Below are 27,354 nucleotides of genomic sequence, written 5' to 3' on the forward strand. Positions count from 1 at the left end.
AAGCTATTCAGTTTTGACATTACCAGTTACTGAGGGGTAGTTAAATTTGCGATACAGTTTTAATAGACGAGTGGCAGGTCGTGTCGTCGGTGACACTAACAGCACAGACTAACAGACATGACAGTATGAGTAAACTCTTATAAAAATTATTTTTCGTGATGCACTAGTTCCACCTATATTGTACTGCGCGAACTATTTACTATCTGTACACCCCTTGTGTTATGTAAAAGTTTTTTTACTAGTTGGTTTCCCCTCGTTTGTCAACACCGATCAGCTGCTCGCAAGGATGCCTGATTTCATCAAAATATTTGAAAATGAATCGTCACAATAAATTATTGGATTACGTTGATAATATATTTAACTTTTTCGCGCTGTTGGAAGGTAACCATTTATTCGACTCAAAGTTGTTCATCTAGACTATTTTTTATTGTGTTGGTAGTTTTCACCCGAAATTAAGTGGCGGCAGACCAGAAGCAAGTAAATATTGTAACAAAACGGGTTCGATTTTGTATTGCGTTGGAGGATAAGAAGTAGGCACAATTATGTATATAGTTTAGGCAATATGTATTAAATCTGTATACTGCATGAAATTCGCATGGACGTATACAAATCAATACATTACAGGTAATTCTGTATGAATGGCAACTCTGTTGGAAAATGAAAAAAATAAACATTTTGATAGGGTAACGTGGCGCCATCATGACACATGTGAGTACTATCCTAAATAAAGGAATATTCGAAATGACCGTTAAAATGATTGAAGAATCTAATTTGAGTGTCCTGTCTGTTAGTCTGTGCTAACAGCGCTTCAAGTGAGAAACGGTTGTACTTTTGTCGTGAATACGACTTACTTTACTATGGGGCGCCTTTTCAAAATTAGCCATATGGAAGAATGGGCAGAACTTAATCGTGAATATCTCGACTTGTATTAATGGCAGCAACATAATTCTTGCACTATTTCATCGAAAATATGATCAGGAATTTAGGATAATATTTTGAACAGTGTGAGATAACCACAAACAACTAAAAAATTAAGTTTTCTGAAAATTTTAAAACAATGCGGAAAACTCTTTACTTTTGCTTGGATTTTTCGCGCAAGGACGACGATTTTGAGGTAGTCAGGCACATATCTTCAACTGAACGTTATAAAAGGGGAACCGTGGTCGAAAATCGGTCATTTCTTCTTGTGCGTTGGATGGAAACAGACGTCGGGGCGAGAAGACGCATTCAAACAGCGGCATCGGAGAGCACACTTTCTGCGTGGTTAAAAACCTCAAACGTTCAGGTCTCATTTGCCTTCCGGTCGTCGAGGCGAGAAGACGCATTAAACCAGTTTCGCATCATTTGGCACTGCGAGCGAATGTGCCGGTTTGTTTCAGTTCAAGCAAGAACGATTGCATCAGCTTCTGGTGCTTTGCATTGGAGAGAAAGAAAACAAGAAACGAAAAGTGGACAACATTATATAAAATCAGCTTTTCTAATGGCTCTAAATGTTATCTAAAGAACTATTAAGATAATTTTTTCGCAAATCGAAGGTAGAAATCATCAGTTTAGTGAAAATCCAAAATAATTTGATTTGCTTCGTGCACTTTTTGCTGTGCGAAAATCGTTCGAGAAAAATGTTCCGAACTGTGCTAAATATCGTAGAGAATTCCACAATTTGGTCCTTCTAAAAGTCAGAAATGAATCCTGTACAGCATCTTGATAGTTTCTTTCAACGAAATATGCAAATCCGAAATGAGATAATCGACGTCAAAAATCGTTTAAAATTTTAGTAGTGAAAAGGGGGAAAGTTTCGCACTTCACACAATCGATCAACTATCAATTCGAATTCGAAAGTGTAAAGAAATCGTGTCAGTTTTATTCGTATTCGCGACATCCAGTTATGTCTCTGACATTTTTACTTTTTTTCCATTAGGGAATCTAGGTTTGTTTTATTTATGACAGTAGCTAATGGAAAAAAGTACACCCGTTTCTCACTTGATGCGCTGTTAATGTCACCGTACAGTTGGAAATCTATGTTTACTTAATTTATGGTATCATCACAAACGAATTTCCAGACTTGACAGTCACGATCTTGTTTTGGCGCACATCTACGGTCCTCCATGAAACTGGCAACAATGGTGATAAACTGGTTGCACTGTTGAGCTACCATCATCATATTTATAACACAAATGTCAAACCGTGAGAACCTTTCGATTCGTTAGCTCATTTCTAAGACAAGACCTGACAACTGGCTTCTTATTCTTCCTTCCGAATCATCCTTCTCGTGATTTTCGCCCTGTGAAATAAATACCAACGTATCGGCTACAGTGTAGCCATATTTACAGATTTTTTTTTAATAACTATGCTAGGAAAAAAATATTACATTTAAATATTTAGACTTTAGGTTTTTGATTTGAAATAAACATAAAACATGTTTTGGTGAATGCATTTCTTTATTATATATTAATGCTTAAAAACAATTAATTGAGCTTTGAAGACAAAACACGAAATATCTCATGTTGAACGAAAAATCGAATACATTGTTGACGTATTACCGGATCTTTTGGAAACCGAAAAAGTCAGGTTTGGATAGAAATGCTTAATGCGACCACAGTGTGGAACACAACAGTTCATTCTTCTCGTAAAACTAAACACACTAACACTTTAATTCACTAAAAAGAAAAACGGCTTGATGCCTATTTTAATTACACAGTCCTGCCACTATAAACATTTATTACCAATGAGATTGAAAAAAAGTGAAACATTCTCTGAAAATTTTCATTTTCATTGGTGAGCTAAAATTATACATTCTAATAAATTTGTTTTCTGATTTTCTTTATACTTGGCATCATTGCTCGCGTACCCTGCAAAAGTTTTTTCTTTTCACAATGTGCAGGTGGCAACATCAAAATCAGCCAATCAGAAACTGGTCCATTTTGGAACAAAAGCAGCCCCCCCCCCAGATGTCAGGTCTTGTCTTAGGCTCATTTGTATACATTGATATTTTAAGTAGACTTAATATTTCGTTTGTTTTGAAGCAATCAGCTAACACCATGATCTCTCGTGTATTTAAATTAATAGCGAGAGGACAGTTTACAGAAGATATGAATTATAGCAGTTAAATGGGATTTACAATGTATACTTTTCGCGTTGGAAGTAAAGGTAGCTCGGAAAGCTCGGAATTCCAAGTACTAACACAGTAGATTTCCGATGTTCCATTATGTACTACGAAAAAGTCAGAGTAGATTGCAAAAATGTTAAAAAATCAAAATCTACGGTTGACGAGTATATGGAAGAAATGAGCATTATGACCTGACTTTGGATGACCATTTTTAGTGCTTTTCCGTTTAGCTTATCTTGTTGGTTATTTTTATCAATTGTCTTTTTATATTATGGTATCGAAATGAGTGACAATGTTGCCATTGATTTTGCCCTACTCATGGCACACTTTAATCGAAATGAAAACAATGCAATTAATCCCGCGCCCCACCGCGGTGAGTCCGGTCATTTCAGAAAGTACCGGGTACGAATCAGATTTTTTTTCAAATTATTGTAGGCTCATACATGTCTTTATTATTTATCTTTGGTATCATACTTTATAGAGAAATTGCTGCCAAACATACTTGCTGACTGCAGATTTTTTTTCAGATTTACAGACTTTTGCAACCCTGTCTGAAGATATTTAAAATTTCTACCTGGCATCTCTGCTTATTTCGTTCAGAATCAAATGAGCGTTACGCGAAAGCGAATGATCATTCCCTCTCGCTTCGCCTAATGACAAAGTTTGCAGCGGCCGAGCACACAATGTAACGAGACAGTACGGGATGCACGTCGGACTGCGTTGTTTCATTGTCGGTTTGCCGTTCTGAAATATAGGATTTGTTTTGTTTAACGCGCAGTGATGGTAACTGAAATAAAAAATTGATTTTTCCGTTCGATGCCGTGCACGTATTCAGGTAGATCATCTTTTAATAGCAATTGCATTATAGGGGTTTTGGTAGTGCTAACCTACTGGTATATCCTGAGAAAAAGCTGACACATGAGAGTGTTGATTGAAGCGCTTTATACTATTTACTGTTTTTTTTGTACGGTAGCTCGTGACCCGCGAAGTGATGGCTAGAAGACACCATCTTGTTCACTTCTTGCAACACCCGTAGTTGAAGGGTGCCCAGAGTGATGTAACGATAATTGATTTTTGCGGCGACACAAAACAGATTTCACCTACTTTCGAAAAAGTTGTATCGTAGTTTTGATGTTCCCGCATACTGTGGATTATGAAAAATTGTTATGAATATTGGTTGAAGTCCGAATGATGAGATTTCAGAGAAATGCTGAAATAACCAGCTAGGAGAAGTCTGGCAACATTGCGGCATCAGCATTTTTTCATCCTTGCTCGTATAGATTTCCTTTTCAAATTATAAATATTTCGAGTGATATGAAAATAATGCTTGATAATCATATAATGCTTGAAAATAGTTTTTCCTCTGCATTACAAGTAACATTTTATTATTATAATTGCGTTGTTGATTTAATGCTATGAGGAAAGAATCGTTAATTAATTCACTAATATAGGCGTAACTGGTGTGAAATGATGGTTCTATTAGCACTAGCGTTATCGACAAAGAATACAGTTTCCTTGCATCTTTAAATTTTCTTGCTTGTGAAATAAAAAATCCTACAAAATCCCTGGAGTTAGCATGTTTAGTGATTTCAGAAATCTTTTTCAGATTACGTACAAGTTGCAAACCGCGTTCGAATAGTGTGTCAAAAACGTTCGACTCTGGCAGTGTAGCCGACTCTCTACGGTTGTCAGTAAAGTGCGGCTATACGACCGTGGCACCCGTAGCTGTTTGTGTTGTTCACTTTTGCTTCCCGTTCTGATTCAGCTGCCTGTGTTCTACCAGGCCCTCCGAAAATAAACGAAAAAGCTCTAGGTAATCAGTTAACAAGGACAAGTTAAGTCCGTGGCCTTAACCGCAGTGGGACCGGGAACATCCAACAGTCATTTCCGGAACGATAGAGCTTCCCGCAAGCTCTTCACGGTCTCGAATTGGAGACTAAGAAGGCGAAAATGGTGCTGGCCGACAGAACCGCTGAAAATGTCCGCAACGGCCGGAGATCGCGGGGACCCAGCCCGAATGGCCATTCAGCGGTACTAGTGGCCGGTGGTATCACTGAGTCCAGTTCGGATGATGAAAATTGTGAGTATAAATGGTGCTAATGCGAACGTTACTGGCGCATTGAAATAGATTTGAAAATACACTTTGTTATCTGTTACAGCACGCAAAAATGGAAATTCCTCCAAAGCTGCCAAGGCTAAAAGCGAGTATGAAGGTAAGGAAGTCCTATTCACCTCGGAGTTATGTGTAGGGATGATTCAGATTTAGTGCGAGATGATTGTTTTGTTTCTTTATTTATCTGGACCAGATAATTTGGTTGTGATCGTCAAATGCAAACCAACCAATCAGAAACAATGACGTCAGGCTTTTCGTTTTTCTTGTCTCTAATTGTGAAAAAAATACGAATTATTAAAAAAGTTGAGTTTTTCTGGCGATATCATTTTCGATGTGAATTTCTGAGATTTTTGAGAAAAAACGAAATTAGTGTTCATTTCTTATTGTTCTTGATGTTACTGCTGATATACACGCTCAATGAACATAACTCATCATTTGGATTGATTACTCGAGTTCATAAAAACTGGAACGATACTGTCAAAATTTGAGTACCACTGAGTGAAATAAACTCAAGTCATGAGCTCTCTCATTTTTAATCACACATTACAGTAGGCGTTAAATTTTCAAACCGTTCGGTGGAAATAATATTTCAATGGTTTTGTGAGGTTCGTTTTGTCTCATTCGCGAAAACACAAGAAATTTTAATTCAAAAAATATGCATGAAGTTTGAGGTCACTTGGTGGTTTTTAGTTGTATCAAAGTTTTACCTCGAGTATGAGTCCGGGACGGTTAAAAATGCTACTAATTTGTCCTCGACTAATACTGATTAGAACTACTGGTTCTTTTTGTGTGTAAGGCAAGCAAATATTTCTCATTGAATTTCAGGAAACAATTTCATAAAGATTATTGTGTTATCTTTCGTACTCCAGATATTCGCTATGAAGAACTAATCACTTTTCCACATGGAAAATTTTAAAAAGGTTCTCCATAGTAAAGTAAGACATATTCACTTAATGCTTGCACAAAAACGTTTTTGCAGAAGATCAAAATTAGTAGTAAATGCTAAATTTTACCACTCAAACGCAAAACATTTGTGTGGTGAAGATACTTCACAACATTTTTTTAGGCAAAAATATTGATAAAAAGTTTACCATAATTTCAATTTTTTCCACAAATTAGTACATCATTTTTTGAATTAACTATTGATTTTTTTAAAGTTTCGTGTAATTCGAACAAGGACTCAAGCTTCAGAATGTTTATGTATACTAGAACTATGAAACAAAATCTGTTTGACTCAATACTAAAATTTCCTAATCATAATTTCGATGGCATGGAGTATTAATGTGATATAAACAGGTGGGGAAGAGCACATGGCTTGCTTGCGTTGGTAATTAAAAATTTGAAAATAGTTCGGTATGACGACATACATGAAAAATAAACATGCTTTGATTCAATGCCAACTAGTCCGAACGATGTGACGAAAGCAAGCACGTGGTTTTCAGTTTACTTGGCTTGCTGAAGCAAAGTTAATTTCACTAACACAAAAGTACTGTGTTTGCCCCACCTGTTTCTACCACATTGATGGAGTATAAATTATCTTGTTACGTTAGCAACACCAAGAGATATTTACGACCAAAACTTATCATTTAGTCATTGTGTAAATTTTGAAATGGTGCTCCATAGTAAAGTAAGACGTATTCACCACAAAAAATAAGCACAATATTCGATTTCCATTGAATCTTTTATTTTTTTCTATGCAGAAAAAATTCGCGTCGGTCGAGACTACCAGGCCGTGTGTCCAGAGTTGATACCGTCGATAGACAGAAAACCAGAAAATTTGAACGATCGGGCATTGCTCGTATGGTCGCCCACCAAGGAAATTCCAGACATTAAGCGTAAGTTATTTTCGAAATAGTTGTACAATTTTGATAAAAACTGTTCGTCAATCAAACGAATAGTGGAGGAGTATATCACTGTTGCCAAAGAAAAGTACGGATATAATGGTGAGCAGGCGCTCGGGATGCTCTTCTGGCACAAGCACGATCTCGAGCGAGCCGTGCTGGATCTGGCGAATTTCACCCCCTTTCCGGACGAGTGGACTGTCGAAGACAAGGTTCTGTTTGAGCAAGCATTTCAGTTCCACGGTAAAAGCTTTCATCGTATCCGGCAGATGGTAAGTGCTGATATGCTCTACCTAATTGAGAATTCTAAGCGGAAGTCTTTGGTCATGCCCACAGCTTCCAGATAAATCGATTGCTAGTCTGGTCAAATTTTACTATTCGTGGAAGAAAACTCGCAGTCGAACAAGCGTAATGGATAGACAAGAAAAGATGAAGAAAAACGATAGTTCGGAGAATGGGAGCGATCACGGGAGCAACGAAGATTCAGACAATGACGATAAGGTGAGTTCCGTCATAGTGTTAGACTAACACAGTGCTTCGATCTACTACAATTGCTATTATTATTATTATTATTACTACTACTATTACTAATAATGTATGCGTGTACGAGAACAGTGTGTGATTGAGAAGGAATCCGTTGTTTAGTTGTTTTCTTTCACAACTGATGACACATTATTCAACAGTAGGTTTGGTCTTCGCTGACAGTTTTCGACGATTGTGGCCTGTTCTGGGGACCCGAGGGGGAATTTAGCTTTATTTTCGATTTGCGGCGCATCGGCTGTAGCTATTTCTTCTTTTTACTGGAAACGGATATCTTGTTCAAAGACTCAAACTCAAAGCACGTTCTACACAGTTATTGAGGAAAATGCAATTGGTTGTATGGAATGGATATGGTATTTCGTAATGAACTCATTTCCCTTGACTGACCAGGGCTCTTCATTCATAATGCTTATTTACTGTTCTGCTATTGCGATTTTCGCAATTAAAAAAAATAGTCAGATAAAAGGTCTTGCGATTTCATAGATTTCTGTCTGGGTGAATCCTGGATTATAAGTTGAAAATTAGCCTATGGCTACGTCTTTATTTTCTATATAGAAATTCGAGTTGAAAATACATCCACACTATTTTCCCTGTTATCATAGGTGTTCATATGAATTTCGCCATTCAATGTATGTGTGTGCATTTGAACTAAATCCTCTCACAAAAAGAGAATCAGCATTGAACCGACTTGCACTCTGTGCGATTCATTAGTGACGTAGAGTAGAGTAACCAGAAAACCTAGATTGTATTCAATTAGAGCTGCCCATGAAGCCTCTTCATCAGTCTTGATTTTTTTTTCTTACATTCTGTCAAGTTGGTGATTGCAGTGTGCTAGTGACCATGTAGATTGGATTCCCAATTTGATAGAAATGGGTGTAGTCGGTGAGATTGTTCTAATTCTTGACGTGAATACAACTTATTTCACTTTTTGGCGCTTTTTCAAAACTCGCCCGAAGGAAGAATGGGTATAATTTAATCTTGAATATCTCGAGTTGCACAAAACGCAACAACATAATTCTTTCTTCATGTTACCAGAAATATGGTCAGCAATTTATGATTAAATTTGCGACAGTGTGATATGACCATAAATAACTTTGAAATTTAGCTTCCTCAAACGTGAGGAAAATTCATCACGTTTGCTTGTCTTCTTCGTACCCGCGACGACGGATTTGAGGTAGTCAGGCACATATCAGTCTCGATGTTCAACTGGTCAAAAATTGATCATTTCTTTCTGTGCTTTACACGGAACTTGACGATGTGATGTGGACCTTCCATCAACAGCAGCAGACATTCTACGTGGTGTAAAACCTCATGTGGGTTGGATTGTGGAACTGAATTTTAAAGTTTAATTTTGGAACTGACTCATAACCTCTGGTCCACCTGAATTCTAAACTTAATTTAAGGTTTAGAAATTAGTTTCAGAATTAAGTTTCAGATTAAAGGTTTAAGGGCTGAGATCAGTAGGTCGCGTAATACCACGTGGCTCACTGTGCGTATTACATTTCTCTCCATGCTCTTTCGCAAATGTGCAAAATGACACTCGATGTGGTCGGGTGGCAAAGAAAGTGTTGATATTTTCGGTTACAAGTTTGACTACATCACACAAAATCCAATAAAGCTACCGCTTGTTTGGCAGCCTTTCTGAGCCGATTTTATTTCTCTCTCATGTTTTGTTACGTTACCAGAAAACTGACGCTGCCATAGAAATCGACTTACCTTCACAAACATAACATTCACTTCATTTTTATCGCGACAACATATATGTTTTTATGCACTAATCGCATCTAAACTAAATTATCTAGACATTGTCAGGATAGATTTTTGATCCATGCTTTTGAGGGCGAGATATTCAATGAACAGTTTTTTTTTCATAAATATGTTTATTTCATAGGCAATATACATAAGTTTTTCTGCGCCGTGGCATCCACAATACATAGTACTTTAAACCTAATACATTTCAAACATCATATTAGTATGTTGGTATTCATTAGTTAATCTAAACACTGATTTTATCAAGCGAGTTGCTATTCTAAATTACACAATTTAAAATACATTTATTTTGTACATGATCTTATAACTATTTTAGATTTGTTTGTATCAGTTCATCACTTTTATTCAATATCATATAGTTGGCAATTGGTTGAACTCATGGAAGAGAAAACAGTCTAACATAAAATAAAATTTAAATTGGAACTCGAATGGATTCAATGAAATGATAAAGAAGTTTCATGTATGTAAGGTCACGACAAGCAAGAATGTCGCGAACTGGAACATTGGATAGTCTACTTTGAGTACGCAACGAATTTATTAGATGAGATCTAACATCACGATACTCCACGTATGTCCAAACGACATGATCAATATCGCGAATACTTTCGCCACAATCGCAATTATTAGTCTCGGATAGTCCAATTCGAAGGAGATGTGCATCTAACGTGTAGTGATTGGACATGAGTCTGGACATCACACACATGAAATCCCTACACACATCCAGTCCCCTGAACCATGCCTTGGTCGATATTTTAGGAATAATTGAATGCATCCACCGACCCAGACCATCTTTATCCCAAGAAGCTTGCCAGCTGGCAAGTGTTCTTTGGCGAGACGCGCTATAGAGTTCGTTGAAAGCAATCGGTCGCTCATAAATTTCACCCTCAATAGCCCACATTTGGCTAAACTATCGGCTCTTTCATTGCCTGGAATGGAGCAATGAGCTGGGACCCAAACTATTGTGATTTGATAATTATGGTTCAATATGTCGTTCAGGCACTTTTTTATTTTGCCCAAGAAAACGGTTCATTTTCGCCAGCAGAGTGAACGAATGGCTTCAATTGCACTCAGACTATCTGTGAAAAGAAAATAATGGTTTGGAGATAATGTGACGATTACACTCAAACTATAATGAACTGCTGCTAATTCTGCTATATAAACAGATGCAGGTTCTTGAAACCTAAATGAAGCCGAAACATTATTGTTTAATATAAAAAACCCAGTAGCCTCTTCAATTCGTGATCCGTCAGTGTAAAATATTTTTTCAGAGTCAATATGGCTGAACTTACTTGAAAATATTTTTGGAATTTCCATCGAGCGAAGGTGTTCCGGGATTCCACGCACTTCGCGCTGCATGGATGTGTCGAAAAATAAAGTTGAGTCAGGGACATTTAAGGTGGAGGGTGGATTTCCTGTGACATATGGTTAAAATATACTGTCATGAATCTTGTTTGAGATTGAAGCTCAACCAGCATTTCGAAGTTATTAATAACTAGGGGATTCAGTACCTCACATCTTATTAGCAGTCGCGACGAAAGCTCCCAAAAACGATCCTTCAATGGAAGAACTCCCGCCAGAACTTCAAGACTCATTGTATGTGTCGAGTTCATGCAGCCTAAAGCAATTCGCAAACAACGATACTGAATTCGCTCCAGTTTGATAATATGAGAGTTTGCAGCGGAACGAAAGCAAACGCATCCATATTCCATCACTGAAAGTATCGTTGTCTGATACAATTTTATTAGATCTTCCGGATGAGCACCCCACCAAGATCCTGTTATTGTTCGAAGAAAATTTACTCTTTGTTGGCATTTTTTTTATCAGATACCTAATGTGTCCTCCCCACGTGCATTTGGAATCAAACCACACCCGAGGTATTTGAAAACCTGTTGGATCATTCTTCTCATCATATGAAGCTGAAGCTGCGCGGGATCATGCTTCAATGAACAAGTTGAAAGACGGCGTTTTCAGCTAAGCAATTATTCCTTCAGACTTTCCCGACCGCTTAAGCCAATGAATCATTCTGAAATTTTCACATGATACTCTAAACCAATTTTCTAAGAGGTTGTCAGTTGGGTTTTTTGATATTCGTCACCGTTTCTGAGAAAATCAGATTTGAAGCGTGAAAATAGCCCTCTAAATCACCCTAAAACACACTGGTCTCAGCCCTTAAAAGTTTAAGTAAAAACTGGAACTGAATCGTAATTCTAGATTTTGAAACTAGATTTTTGGAACTGTTCTCTTGACTGAATTTTGAATAGGATTTTTAGTTTCTTCACTTAAGAAATTTGTTGCCTCAATTTAAATGCAGAATCCTTGAACAAAATTCAAAATGCGAATTCTAGATCTGGATTCTTGAACAATATTTTAGATATTAACTCCGAACTAGACTTTTGGAACTGACTTCTGAACCGGAATTTAATTCAATTCCTGATAATTCGAAATTCGGAAAATGAGTTCAGTTCCAGAATTCTAGAGCTAAATTCGTGAACTGAATTCTTGATCTGGATTTCAAACCTGAATTTGGTAAAAACCAAAATTCTTCTGCTCCCATCTTATTCCATGGTCGCATCGTTAGCTTAGAGCGAATGCTACACCTCATACCTACCCAAATTTCCAACTCCTCGGATCCTATGGAAGAGAATGATAAGTCGTCGTCCTTCCGGAAAGTAGGTGAAGCGTCAACATTTCATTATCCTTTATCTTTTCCTGTTAATTTGTGCTAAACAAATGAATACAATGATTGTGTAGTCCCATGTTAACGGTTCGAATAACACCACAGTAGAGATGGTCGGGTAAGCAACTTCCCGCACCCGAGCGAAAATAATAAAAAAAAAACGTACTCACCGAACCCGAACCGAACTCGAAAAACTTTTTTTCTGAACCCAACCCGTACCCGGATTCGGGTACAATATCCAAAACCCGATCTATCGTTCCACGACAACAGTAAATGAGAGCTTCTTTGTTTTCTTTCTCTTTCGAATATTACGAAGTAATTGTAGAAATTTCTTCAAAGATTCCGATACAAATCGAAAGCTTGTTGTTCTGACTTGAAAGTTAGAGATAAGCGTCAAATTTCAAGTCAATCCGGTAGTTCATGAAAGACTAAGTAAACAAAGAGAAGCTGTCATTTGCAGTTGAGCCCATTTGTCGTGGAACGATAAAAATGCACACAACGTCGATATTTAGTCAGAGATTTTCGATCCTTTTCCATTTTTTTTCGAGATAACATCAGATCTCGATGTTTCATGCGTTTCTAATTTTTTTCAATTTCTCAAAATTGAAAACGATTCAACCAAAGTAAGTAAGAAGAGAAAAACACATGGACCCTTTCGATCCGATCGATCTAATCCTGGTAAAAATTATAGGTCCGTATTATAAAATAATGCATAGTCTTGTGTGTTATATTTAATGAGTTCCGAAACGATGTCGCTGCAACAAAAGTGAACAGCTCGGTGAAGTGGAGTTTCGAATCGAGAAAGATATTCACGACGAAGCTCGCCCTATTGGAACCGCCCCATTGAGTATTAAAATAAAGATTCAAACGATGATTGTGTACGTCAGAAGGTTATCGCATTACTAAGATCATCTGCATAGATTATTCTAAATGACGACAGTTCGCTGCATAGATCATTCATTCATAAACAGCATGAACAGGAATGATCCGGGGTGGCTTCCTTGTGGAACATTCGAATAACTGATTCCGAGAGTACCGCATGATGTGATCATCTAGTGGTGCAATGATTCCTCTCTAACTGCTGGTAATATGAGCAATTTCATAGAAACCTGTGAAATCAATCTTTTATTTGAGTCTAAGGGTGAAGTCAGAGTGGGTGTGACATGCGACGCAAAGCGATGCGATCATTAAAGTTCTGAATTTCGTTAATTTGTTTACACGAGGCGTTGCGTAGTGACAAGCGATTTTCGGTGCGACAAACAACGAAGCTGTACATGCACAATTTTTCATGCGATTATCGAGCGACCAAAGGTTTCCTAAATTATTTTTCGGTGAAAGAGATTTCGAAAACATTAGAAATTACTAGCATGTACAGTAAATGAAAGTGTATCAAATGAATTTTGAGAATATTTCGAGTTATCTCGATGAAAAAAGTTTATACATTTTGTGTAAATTTTAAGTTGAAAATGCTAAGAAGCTGGCTTTATTTAAACAGGTATTTTTACGCCATCAAATATATCCACAAAAATCTTCGAGGAATATAAAGTCTTCTGTCGCGTGAGAAAGATTTGCATTCTGGATAGAGCTGCAGCGATTGACACTACAGCATGTAGATGGCTTAAATACGAGTAGATTCAGTCAAGATGATTTCGTTTCATTTTGATCATAATTTTCTTTTCAATAAATAAGTATATAATTAAATTATATTGTTTTGTTACTACTATCAGTTTGCCACTCGCTACTATCTCTCATTGGAATATTTTCGCGTTACGCATCGCATCGCATGTCGCGTCCACTCTAGCTTCACCCTAAGTTTGTGAAAATCGAAAATGAACTTTTCATTGAAACATGTTTTGTTCCGTTTTTTCGGAGTTTTTCTCATATAGAAAGTCTTTATGCTATTACTGTGAAAGCTGACCATTTGATTCAGCTCGATTTTGGCAAATCTTTTTTCGATTGAAAGGTCTTATAGTCCCAAACAAAGATCCCTAATTTTATTTGGATTCGATTTTCGGTTCCGGAATTACAGGATGATATGCACAAGAAAATGAAATATCACTCACAAATAAAACATTTGATTAAATTTTAAAGTTCATACTATATAGAACAATTGGAAAACTATTATTTTGCTACCTCAAATAATTAAAAAAAATTTACATGTTCCGACGTATGCGTCCTTCCTTTTAAGGGTTGATAGAGAGTATTCACAAAAATCTAAAGAACATGCAGTCGCAACGCTACTATTTCAGAGATAATTTTTTTATAAAGTTTATTTAGACCCGTTTTTTCAGAGATAATCAATTTTAATGATTATGAGGCATGTTGCGTAACTCTGCATGATAACTGTCGATAGACTTTTGATTAAGATATTCTACCATTCTGTGGTGTGGTGTAATGTAAATATAATTGTTTGTTTTGCTTGTTTGACTCATGGATAAACTGTCAAAATTCGACATTTTTAGTGTTCAATGTCGTATAAACTTGCTCGTTAACTGTATATAAACTATTATTTTTGAACGGTTCAGACTTTTCACACAAAACAAACGATACTTGTTCACATTTAATCTATAACAGCTTGTACACATCCGTTTAATGTGAGTTCTGTTTCGGTACTTACTGACTGCTACACACGCATTTCTATTGCTAATCTTTCAAATAAAGTTTATAGGGTCCGTATTCATCCGAGCTCATTCATTTACCTCACAAAAATTAACAAAATTAATCAATTTTGACAGTTATCAGTGGTTTGTTTATGTGTTCATTGCGTTCATTCTACGTGTTAATAGATATGTAAACAAACCACTGATAGCTGTCAAAAGGTGAACTTGATTCATCGGCAGTTCATTGGTAGTTCATTCGAGTGGTCATCGTGCAAAACCTTATGGCATTTATTGCGGAGACGTAGCGTAACCTTCTAGTACAAAAATTATCGTTTCTTTACTAAATCCTATTCTTAATTTTGAAACCATGTAAAAAAAATTCTAAAAATTACTGCATCATAAAAAAGGGTTCTCAAATACCGTACATACTGTATAAGTGAAGGCATACGCGCACATAACCACATGACTGCTCGATTATATCAACTCTTAATCACAGAGAACAGATATCCAAGTAAAGATTTCAATGTGTGTAAGTAATTTAACGGTTGTTTTAAAAAGCAATCACTAAGTAGCAATTCTCCTGTTGAGGCGCTTCGAGCAGCCCTGCAGTTGCTTATGGATTCTTGCGTTCTAGCTTCCGTACAATGCACAGTGGGGAAAAAACGATCAAAAACGCGACTTTGCTTAATAATTTTATAAAAACCTAAGCAAATATTTTCAAAGTTAGTATTTCTTATGCAAATTTTTCCGTAGAATCGATTTATGGTAGTTATAAGATCCACAAAATTTACTACCATGCCGTTTTGCTCCAATTCCTCTTTTTTCTGACTTTACTTCGAAAAATAACTGTGAAACTCTGGAAAAAAATGAATTCGACCAATTCCAATTCCTGACATGTTCATAAGTAAGATAAACGGATTGTTTTTAATAAGATTGATCGCAAATAACTGTATTCTGTTTTACTCACAGTCATCTTCTTCCATGAATTTACAGAAAAGAGGTTCTACTAATCAGTGTTTGGACCAATTATGGTTAAACAAGATAGTTCTATGTTTCGCATATAACCTCAAAAAATAATTAACAGATAGTCTCCATGATCTCATGCTTCGCGCTACATCGTTTTACCCCAATTTTCCCACAAATATAATTTTATGTTGAATTCAGATTTACAATCCCGACGCAGATCCAATATGACCTACCAATATTGGTTCATATTACGTAGAAAACTTCAGTGATCCAAGTACACATAAGTGGAATGACAGTACTAGTCCGTTCAACCCTCTTTACCCCAATGTATGTCATAAGTTGAATCTATGGGTGAACTTTCTTTCGTATTTCAAAAGTAGGCTGATTTCGTTTGATGAAAATCGATTGATATTACGAAAAAAAACCTGAAAATAAGATTACAAAAAGATTCAATGACCGCACGAATTCTGTTATACCGTTTTACCCTATTTTTTTTTAAATTGAGCCTTAACATATTTTTAATTCAGCCTTTTGATTTACCTTTCGGAAGCAGATCCAATACAAACTATCAATATTGGTCCATATTACGTTAAAAACTTCAACGATTAAAATACATTTTATGGTTTATAACTGTCATTGAAGATTTTATAACAGTTTTTAAGGTAAAATTTTCCTGAATCCTCAAAGGAGTCTGGTCGAATCGATTATTGATAAAACAGATTGGTTATATTATACTAACATTTTGTTGAAAATACGCATTCGCAGTAACATGATTTGAAAAATTATTAAAAAAAATTAAAGTGAAGAAAATATGTTTTCATTTCTTCGTTTTTTTTTGCACAGATAATTATTTCTCTATTTTCTCATCACCACTCATCAGTGTCGTCAGTGTCTTCTGCTGACAGCGATTCGTCTACGACAGATTGATACGACTTATGAAATAAATTGGGGTAAAACGGTATAACAAGATTCGTGCGGTCATTGAATCCATTTGTAATCTTATTTTTGCGCTTTTCTTCGTAATATCAATCGATTTTCATCAACCGCAATCAGCCTGCTGTCGGTATGCGAAAGAAAGTTTAACCAGAAATACGACTTTTGATATGAATTGGGGTAAAACGGGTTAAACAGGCTAGTACTGTCATTCCCATCGTGTTTGATTGGATCACAGATATTGATAGATCGTATTGGATCTGCTTTTGGATGCTAGATCATATTTCAACTGAATATTATAACTAGAAAAGAATTGGGATAAAACGGTAAAACGAGTTTGCTGCTGTCATTAAAACTATATGTAATCGATTTGTTAGACTTTCTTACATCAGAAAAACTCTATTCGCACTTCTGCAAGTTCTTCGGTTTTATGTTATATAGTCAATCTTAAATACAAAGCAGTATAAAAAGGGAACTTGGGGTAAAATGAACATGATAGCGTTTCGTGCGCTCCTTATAAATACATGGAACCGATTTTACTGACCACAGAATAAGTGCTTTGTGGTCAGCTGTATCATGCCTCCAAAATATCGTCGCGTTTTTGGTCCATTTTTGTCCACTGTGCAATGGTAACTAATGCGTGCAAAGTCGTACGCAGCGGTGATTTTCAACGGATTTTCACTTGTGTGCTTTACACAGCTATGGGATATTGCGTGCAAAAAATACATACAATATGTGAGTAACCATGATTGATTTCCTAGCATACTCATTTCGACAATATCGGCTCCCTCGACAATATTGACCTATAAACTCCTAGTGTTTCCATTTCTCATAGATGGGTACGCAAAATTTTATAAGCTTAGATTCAAATGGAACGTCCTAATTTCTAGTTCCGCTATTCCTGACTAATGAGTTTAAATATGGTTAAACTGTCATATCAGTTCTTTGCAAAAATATTCAAGAAATCTATAAAACATATTATTTCTATCTGTTTGCAAATCTGTTTAGTTTAGTTGCCGTTCTACGCATAATTGTCCCACGGATAGGAAATTCCGTATGGTATGGGACGATGATGCGTAGAACGGTAGAATACTGATCCCCGGTGTGCAAATGCGCCAGAAATAGAAGTCAGAATACTCGGATACCGCACCCACATCGATTTCTTATAGATTTTTTTGAACTCTAGTTCGAATATTGTTTTGTTCCATACGCTGCTGTTCAATATCATCCAGTTTCAATGTTTCGAGTGGGTGTAAAATAAACTTTGACTTTTATATAAATTAATTGAGTGCTTATAAATCCTGCTAAATTGTTTAGAAATCGATGGATTGATTTCCAAAGCGCATATATAATGTAGTGTCCATTCCGCATCAACGTGACCAAACACGCTTCCGAAGTGCACTAACGTTCGTGTTTTTAGCCCGTATTCAGCATGCGCGGGACCCAGGATATTTTTTCATATGCCTAGATTCTCACGTGAAAGCTCAGTACTAATCCTTGTGGTGACTGTTTGTTTTTTTTTTTTTTTTTTTTTTTTTTGTAAAATATCGTTTATTTTGCTTAGGATAACTATTTACAACTCATCTTTGATCAAACTCATAATTTTCATTCTTCTAGATTCAAAACGAACTCTAGCTCTGTTAGGTCGATATCATTCATTTGGTTTAGAATGAAGTTGACGTATTTTGTAACTAATTTGAATATTTCGTATTTCATTGTGGTTTGCGTGTTATTTAGTGTAGGCCGCAGCAGATCAGTGAAAGTTAACCTTCGCCAGCCACCCAGGATTGTAGTTATTCTTTGCTGCAGATATGACCAAGCTGCAGTCACACGCGGACACTCACAGAATTTGTGTGTAAGCGTTTCGATGCTTCCTGTACAGTGCAAACAGTTTGGGTTATCCGCTCTTCCGATCACATGCAAGAGTTTGCGATGCGCTGTTTTCTCATTAACCAAGAGATACAGATCGCTGCGTTGGTTCGACGATAGTTGTCTCGTAGAAATGTTTTTCCAAATATTCCTCCAGTTCAATTCTGGATGGTTACGTTCTACCCTTGGAAGTTCCGTTTGTTCCAGGTAAAAACAATGAATTTCACCGCTGGTGGAGTTTTGAACGATTTGACGGGGAAGCACAGGAATTTTCTGATGCAAGATTTTGAGACAAGGAAAGTCGGCGGAAATCGGGATGTTTTGGTTTAGAAGGAAGCGATAGAAAGGAAGGAAATCCATTTCCTTCAGATGGCGATTTATAAGAAGCGCGTTGCTCTTGAAGGACGGCAGCTGTAGCTTTAGTCCACCTTGCGTTTTGTCTCGGACTAACTGGTGCATTGGAATACGTCCTGGTGTTCCACGAAATAGGAACGACCCCATTGCTGATATTATTCGTGCGGAGTGCATGTTTTGTGGTGGGATAATTGACGATAGATACCATACCCTCGCCGTGATGAAGGTATTCAATAGTATCACTTTCTGTTGAAGATTTAGAGTGCGCGTGTTGTGCATCCACATCATTTGTATCACTTTGATAACTAAAGGATCCCAGTTTCGCTTCACCATCTCCCGCACCGAGTTAGCGAAAATAACACCGAGTACCTTTACCGTCTCGGCAGTTTGCAGTCCCGGCACCGACATCGCGTTTCCATTAATGAAACCGACATCCATACCAACTGTTTTTTGACGATTCAATTTTGCTCCAGATACCGTTTCGAAGCAGTTGAACAGTTGAAAACATCGTTCGATCGTTTCTGTTGTTGTGACCAACACGGTGATATCGTCTGCATATCCTACACATATATCTTCTCCACAGACGCGTTCCAGTCGTTCTACGAGGGGGTTGAGGTAGATAACGAAGAGAAGCATCGACATCGGGTCTCCTTGTCGCACAGATCGTTCGATTTGGAATGGTTGTGATAGACGTCCATTCACGAGAAGTCGGGACGTAGACGTGGTTTGCACTCGAGAGAGCCAACTAGCGAATCTCGGATTGATTCCCATAGAGAGTAGAGTGCGACACAGAAACGAATGAGAGACACGATCGAAAGCATGATCGAGATCGAACGAAATCAGTTTTCCTATTTGCTTTCTCGTGATCAGCTGCGCTAACCGATCTTTTAGCGAAAGAGTTGCCTGGAAGATGGTTTTGCTACCGTTTGAGCATTTTTGTGCGTCACTCAAAACCCGATGATTTCGGAGAACGAACTCTAATCGTGTTTTCATCACACGACTCAATATTTTATAGTCCACATTTAGTAGGCTGATCGGGCGATAGCCTCTCACTGTCTCATCGCTACCTCTCTTTTTCACTAAAACTATTACCCCTTCGGTAAATGTCGGTGGTAGATCACCAGTTAATGCTTCGTTTATTACGAAGAACAGCTCTCGGTATATCACATCGAACGCTCTCTGGTAAAATTCGATGGGTAGACCATCAAACCCTGAGGCCTTTCGTTTCGGGGATGTGCGGATGGCATTTTTGATTTCCTCTACTGTGATCTCGGTAGTTAGAGCAGCATTGTGTTCGTCTCCTGGAGGTATCGTTCTCTCGCATACGAATTCCTCTCCCTCAACCTGCCCCGCGGCTTCCGCTGTATAAAGGTCCTGGAAGTATTGAAGCACGTGCTGTTCGATCTCTCGGGGGTCATGCATGTTATCGCCTTGCTCACTCTGCAGCTCGGTGATGATTGTTTTCTTACGCCGTCTTTCTCCCAGCTGGAAGATAGATAAACATTCTCCGCCTACGAAAGTCTGGTTGATACGACTAAAATTTCGTGCGTGTTCTCTTTGCATTGATAGCATTTGTGCTTTGAGATGGTTGATAGTAGCTAACATAGAAGGATTATGGTAGTACCCATCATACGCGGCGCGTAGTTGAGTGTAGAGTCGTTGGTAGTCGGCGTTAAAAATGCGTAAGGCTTCGTTAGTTTTCCAACGAAAAAATTTGATAATATTTTTCTTCGCGCATTTTGTCCACCATTCCATCCAACTAGGAAAGTTTGGTCGTTGACGTGTCCAATACTGCCACCGACACCGAAATTCCTCTAGGTTATCGATGGTTAGCAGATGCGGTCGTAGCGACCAGTACCCTCTTCCTGGTTCGTGACCTAGGTGGGGTAGGCAAATGCGCGCAGTCAGCGCTTTATGGTCGGTAAAAGAGCAAACGTGCGTAGCGGCGCTTCGCAAGTGCTCGCATAAACCCCTGCTTACATAGATACGATCGAGTCTAGATGCCGAATTGTGTGTAATGTATGTGGGTGCAGGTGTTGACGGATGGAGTTTTAACCACAGGTCATGCAGCTGTAACTGTTGAACAGTAGTCTGGAGTGCCGGACTCGAATTGGCTCCTGTGGCGTCGCTAGGACGTATGACACAATTAAAGTCACCAGCGAGGATGACATGCTGGGTGTTGTGACGCAAGTAGTAGGCCAATGTTTCGTTGAAGAAACGTTCTCTTTCCACTCGAACCGATGATCCTGAGGGCGCATAAATGTTGCAGAGGGTTGTATCCTGCACCCTTACTGTAATTAGACGACCATCCAGACTCTTCTCTACGTGAGAGAACTGTATGTGGTGTCTGAGCGCGATTGCCGTTCCCCTTCTCGCATGGTCCACGTTACAAATGATGTTGAAACCAGGAAGCGAGAGCTGCTCATTCTCTACTTCTTGGAGAAATACGATATCAAGCTGCAGCATTCGGACAAATGTCCGAAGTGACTCTAGCTTCGTGGCGTTCGTGATATTGTTTATATTTATAGTACCGAGGTTGTAACTGAAGTATTCAGCCATTACAACGGTAGATCGCCTTCTTCTCGCTTGTCATTCTCGTTGTCCACCCGAGGTTTTTTCCCCGTTGGGCGATGACGAAGTTGCCTTCTCGAGTTAGACGAACCAACCGACGAGTCTGTCTCGTTTCCGTCAGACTTGCTAAGCGTGTTTTTGCGAGCCACTGTGTTGGTGGCTGATAGGTTATGATCGGGTTCGATGATTTCGGCTGACGCTTCACCGTCGGGGTAATGAGTTTCAGATGGGCCGGGCGATAGCGCAGGGAAGTTTTGTTCGGTCTTAGCCGGTGGAGGCAAAATCTGCTTTTGCTGACGTGGGAGAATTTGTTTCGGCGGCGGCATGCTTCCCGACTTAGCCGAGTTTGAGGCTGCCTGTCTCACACTGGCGGCCGGGGGGCTCGTGTTCGTGATAGCGTGGGGAGAATTTGTCTGCTTGGCGGCATCGGCGTACGACTTCTGGACAAGCAGTTTTTTGTTTTGCACACAAGTAGCTCCGATGTGTATGTGTTCACGGCAGTGCCGGCACGTTTGAAGTTGTCCAAAATACGACACTTGTGTCACTTCGCCATCGATCGTGACCCACGAATCAATGTTTCGTTTCACTAACATTTTCACGATGCGAATACCGGTCGAGATGCCAGGAAAATCGCAGTCGGCTCCGGTTTTCTGCTCTCGTATGTCGATGACCTCTCCGTATCTCTCAAGGAATTCGCAAATTTTTAGATCAGAAACGTCCTCCGACAAATCGAAGAGCCGCACTTCAACTGCTCCCTCCTCTAGAGTTATTCGCAACGGGTATTTTTTACCGTCTACTGCAATCTCATGTTTGTTATCGTGTTCCTCGCAAATTCGTTGTGCGATGGCTAGGTCAGTGACCTTCACGAACGAAACACCGAGAGCTCTGCTGTTCTGTATCCGAAGTACTTCACCTTTCTTCAGACCCAGGATGGTTGCACAAAAGCCGTGCACGCGCGTGATGTCCGGTTTCTTCGGAACATTAGAGAAGTCAATTCTAAAAGTGTTTTCCCGACGCACCATCGTGGATTCGTTTGGACGCGCAGCGACACTAAACGGCTCGACGATGAGCATAAGAAAAATTTTAACAGTTTACGCTGTATAGCTCGCCTCGTTTGTAACTTCCGCGTTGACAAAGACGTCTGTTCAGCTCGGAAGATGAGCACTCACTGTTCTAAAAGCGCATATATAATGTAGTGTCCATTCCGCATCAACGTGACCAAACACGCTTCCGAAGTGCACTAACGTTCGTGTTTTTAGCCCGTATTCAGCATGCGCGGGACCCAGGATATTTTTTCATATGCCTAGATTCTCACGTGAAAGCTCAGTACTAATCCTTGTGGTGACTGTTTGTTCATATCCATTTTAAATTTTCGGTCAGTCGGCTTCTTCGTTTCATGTATTTTTTACGTTGTCCTCAGTAATCGTATTTGTCGATTAAGGGTTTATGAAAGCAAAGTCTCGGTATTACGTTTTTTTAATTTTTTGAAGAATTTAACCGTAATGTTTAAACAGATTTTGCAGCCAAATCTTACCATACAGAATCATTTGTTTAGCACTTCGATCCCATAAACACAAGGTCAGGGTTCGAACATAGGGCCAGTGGCATGTAAAATTTGCGCTCTATGCATTGAATCACCAACCCGCGTATTCGTTCTTCACCAACACGAAACTCTCGGTCCTATTATTTCACGGTGTAATTCGAAGAAGCACTAGTGCTATGATATTTATTTTTAGTTTCTCTGGGTCTGGGTTTTTTTCTATACAAAATAATCGACTCACAAAACAAAATTTAAAATGACTTGATTGTCCTAATACGAATGGGTTTGGATACGTGTTTGCCTACGGAAGGATCTGTATAAAAAAGTTTATTGATAAAATAGTCCCGACTTCAAAGCAGAGCATCACAGAACAATATGATGGGTAGGTACAATTTGTTTTCAGTAGTTTTTGATATATGATTTTATTTGATTTTTGTTTGATTTTTGCATAATCAATCCAACTGATGAAATAAAAAAAAAGTTTGTTGCACCATCATCGTAGCTTCTGAGTTGATTGAGAGATTGTTCGCCATGTCCTTCGCAGGCCCAAGTTCGCTTTTCCGTACATTGTTCGCAAAAATTCTGTCCGCCCATTTTATCTAATGAGAACCAGACATTGATATATTCTCTGCCGTTGACCACAAACCGTGACGATGATCCCTGACGTAATTTCCCCTTCTTTTTCCATGTGCCATGCCTACCTACTATCACCGTGATCGTGTTTCGTCAATCCATCGGAAGCCCTCGGCAAGTACGGGTTCCAATCCGGCACCGGTAATACCTAGCGCGATCAACACAACCGTCAATGTGGCAGCAAGTACAACCGGTGGCGTTCCCAGCACAAATGGTACCGCACAAACGGTGGATGCGAGTGATTCTAGTAAACCGGGCCAAATGGAGGTCGACTCCGAATCCGCAATTGCTCCATCAACGACAACTAATGGCGGCAGCACATCGTCCTCGAACTCGCTCAATTGTTCCGGGTGCGGTGTAACGTGCAGCGAATTAAATGCGACACCCCAGGGCAAACTTTGTGGAAGTTGCTATCATCATTGGAGGTATCAGGAGATTTAGGTTTTTTTTTATCGCAATCGTTTTTCTCGTTTCTGTTTACTGCTCCCATGTACCACGTTCTCTGCACCTTAATTTTGACGCAAAAAATTTCATGCAAACTGAAATAATGTTTCTCTCTTTGTCTGTTCTCTTTATCCCCGATAATTTTTATCTCTCTTCTAGACGAACCGGTGTGTTGCGTCCCACATCCGGTCCGACTTTCATGAACAAACGGGCGCGCAATTCGACTCTGTTGGGCAAATCCGCTGACAGTCACAAGCGTAGGCCTCCAAGGGGAATGTACATCAACCACGACGACATTGTCAAGTTAGCCGACTCGGCCCAGATGACCAGCGGTGCCGCTGAGGGAAAGCCTTGCGAAGACCTGCTTGCTGAGATGGATAGGGAAATCGTTTCGCTCTGGAGTCAAGTAAGCCGTTTGTGCCAATTCGTGTTTGATGGTCTGTGTGTCTTATTTTTGTTGTCTCCTCTTTTTCTCTCTCTCTCTCTCTATCTTCTCTGTCTGGTCTCGGTCCAGATCCAACTGAACAAACAAAGCGCTAGTGGATTAAAACGCCGAATCGAACAGGAATCTGATATAGCGCGACCGACGGAACCAACCATGATTCGAGTTAACTCCCGCTGGAACAATGAAGAACTGCTGCTGGCTGTGCAGGGTGTTCGAAAGTTTGGTCGGGATTTCCAGGTAATTACCTCGGACTCGTAACATGGAATCAGATTTTGCTTAGTTTCGGAAAATACCTCTCTTAGCAAGCAGGGCAGGGTCGTTGGCATTCATTTCAATCTAGGAGAAGAAATAGTTCGTTCAACAATTTCTGTTTTTTGTTTATGATTCTATACACTTCTAATCGTTTAGTGTATGAACTTTTCATCAGTATTCAGTCTAACATGTGATCCAAAAACTGATTCCATCGTAGTTTTTGGATGTAGTGAGAGGGGATTATTGACTCATATTTCGACTCAATGCCATAGGCCATAGCCGATACGATCGGTACCAAGACGGAAACCCAGCTTCGTACATTTTTTGTGAACTATCGACGAAAGTACAATTTGGATAATGTGCTGAAGGAGTATGAAGCGGAGCAGAAGCAACTGCTGGAGCTGATGAACAACAACATTAATATGAATAATAATAACAACAATAATATTGCTGCAAAGGAAGATGATTCCACGACGACTATCAGTGAGCTGGAGAGTGCAGACACCAACTCGACTGCCGGCGATAAGCTAGATCTTGAGGATGGCAAAAAGTCAACAGGAACGAAATCTGTCCCATTGGACGGTGAGATAATGGAGGTAAATAAGAAGCTAAACGAATGAACGAACGAACGAACAATGTATGAACGAGAATGTCTAACCAATCATCCATACTAACAAAGTCTGTATAGAGTCCATCTTCCATTCATGTTAACAGTCTCATTCCCATTCTGTCGAAACCTTGCAGATTGATCTGGTTGACGATGAGGTGGTAAACGGGAAGAAAAGCCAAGGGGAAGATGGTCTGGACGGTTCCTGCAGTACAGTGACTGCATCGGATGTGCTGTCAGCTTCCTCCTTGCCGAATAGCTCATTGTCTGTGACCAGCGCGGTAGCGGGAGCTTCGGTATCTGCAGCGACGGAAGAAACTGCTCCGATGGATGTTGACGAACAGTCCAGTTCTAGCACAAAGCTGACAGATTCGACGGTTGTCATTAAATAATAACTTGCCACTGCCGCCGTTACTGATTCCCGCTTGATGTTTTCATTTTAACTTTCGCTTTCAATTTCCATTCGACGGTTATTAGCGAAAACATTTCTTTCCCCTGTACGTCAAAGCATTTTTTCCACTGTCGAGTATTGTATTATTTTTATTATCTGTAGTGATTCTACTGAACAATGCCAATTCTCTGTTTATTATTACCGAAATGTTTACTCTGTCCAACAACCTGAATAAACCTTAGAATCGACTCTGCCCGAATGGATTCCCATGGGGAATTGCTTTACATATCTCAGTTCATAACAAAAATTGTTGTTTTCTTATGAATCGCTCATTTTAGTTCAATCGACACCTTTTATTTTACTAACTAATATAAAAACGTGTCACAAATTGTTAGATAGGAAACTTATAAAACGCAAATCGCCTGAAGAAATGGTATTACAACACTTACATTGACACCAGACATACACCTACACATAAACAACACAACTCAATGAATGAAAACTGTTGCCCTTAGAACACTTGAATGCCCAGGTTGCGAAGTTCAAGATATACGCTAATGTTAAATACATACACACATATGCATTAGGCGCCCGTTAAAATATGTAGTACCGTCGTAAATTAACAGATGACTATTTAAAAGTTTAACAATATTAAAATCAAACTAACTGATGCATAGTATGATAGATTCACATAAACGTATTCAATTCACTATTTAAAAAAAAAACATAAACAGAAACAAGGGTTCTTTCTTTGTGTTAGTCCGAAAGTCTTAATGATTGTGTTGAATTATGAGGTAAGTATGATCATTGTTGTTTCGCAGCTTCTGTTGTCATCTTTTCGAACTATGTGCTTCTGAGTCATAACTATTCTTAAAAAAAAACAGATGATTGTTGTCGGTTCTTGCGTTCATGAGAAGGTAAGTAATTAGCAAAATGAGACGAAAAAGTAGCATTTTATCCGAACAGCGTTAGGCTTAAGCGTTATGCACAAATTATGTCAAGCCAAATTTTCTGAAACCTTTTTCCAACTGAATTTTTAACAATTATAATTTCAAGAAAACTGATTTCGTCGCAATGAATGATTCCATCTCTACTTTTAATTAGAATCTTCGTAAACTGACAAGGAATGTAATTCGGCCGTCTTGTTGTGGGCTACTATCGTATCCTCGTCCTTGATTTACAGGATGTTAAAAATTATGACACGTGAAAGTATAAAATATTTCCTTTTCGTTTCGGACACGTTTTGAAGTTTTATTTGCTCATGAACTTATTCCTTTTGCTACACACTAAGATTTAATTCCTTTCTTCGGTAATATTTTTGACGAGAAATTTCGGTAATCTATAGAAATGACCGATATTTCGGTACATGAGTTTTATTTTACAATAATTATGCAAATTATTACCGGACGATCAGTTTTACGTAAATTTTCATTACAGAATTTTGTAAATAGATATACAATTCATACGGTAAATCTGAATGGTCGAATTATCTTATCTTATATAACCGAACTTCTGTGAAAACTGTTTATCGTGAAGCTAAGTTTCTATTTATTAACCAAACGAGAAAACTATTGACGAGTTCATCGAATTGATTGAGGTACAGGTTTTAAAACATTAGAACCACTAAAAGCTTTTAGTTTACTTATAGGCAGAAAATAATTTTATATCACTTGTCTACTTGCTGTCTACACAAATCGTTCGA

At 38.6% G+C, this 27,354-nt stretch overlaps 2 protein-coding genes across 3 annotated transcripts in view; one reads left to right on the forward strand and one right to left on the reverse strand.

Moving 5' to 3' along the window:
- Positions 1–27,354, reverse strand: part of LOC131428368 (probable 4-coumarate--CoA ligase 1) — a 286,060-nt gene that overhangs the window by 52,847 nt on the left and 205,859 nt on the right. The gene's annotated exons all lie outside the window — the stretch shown is intronic.
- LOC131428366 (REST corepressor) lies at positions 3,788–26,378 on the forward strand. 2 transcript variants are annotated; one of them, XM_058592275.1, is made up of 11 exons: positions 3,788–3,941; positions 4,713–5,186; positions 5,266–5,319; positions 6,920–7,054; positions 7,118–7,332; positions 7,397–7,561; positions 23,622–23,938; positions 24,117–24,363; positions 24,472–24,639; positions 24,927–25,250; positions 25,399–26,378. In XM_058592275.1, the coding sequence occupies exons 2-11, from the start codon at positions 5,057–5,059 to the stop codon at positions 25,651–25,653; spliced, it is 2,010 nt and encodes a 669-aa protein (XP_058448258.1). In that variant the 5' UTR covers positions 3,788–3,941; positions 4,713–5,056; the 3' UTR covers positions 25,654–26,378. The 2 variants fall into 2 exon arrangements, with proteins under 2 accessions (XP_058448258.1, XP_058448259.1); XM_058592276.1 differs by lacking the exons at positions 23,622–23,938; positions 24,117–24,363; positions 24,472–24,639; positions 24,927–25,250 and having other exon boundaries at positions 25,399–26,376.

This window comes from Malaya genurostris, chromosome 2 (assembly GCF_030247185.1).
Source record: "Malaya genurostris strain Urasoe2022 chromosome 2, Malgen_1.1, whole genome shotgun sequence".
Lineage (NCBI taxonomy): Eukaryota > Metazoa > Arthropoda > Insecta > Diptera > Culicidae > Malaya > Malaya genurostris.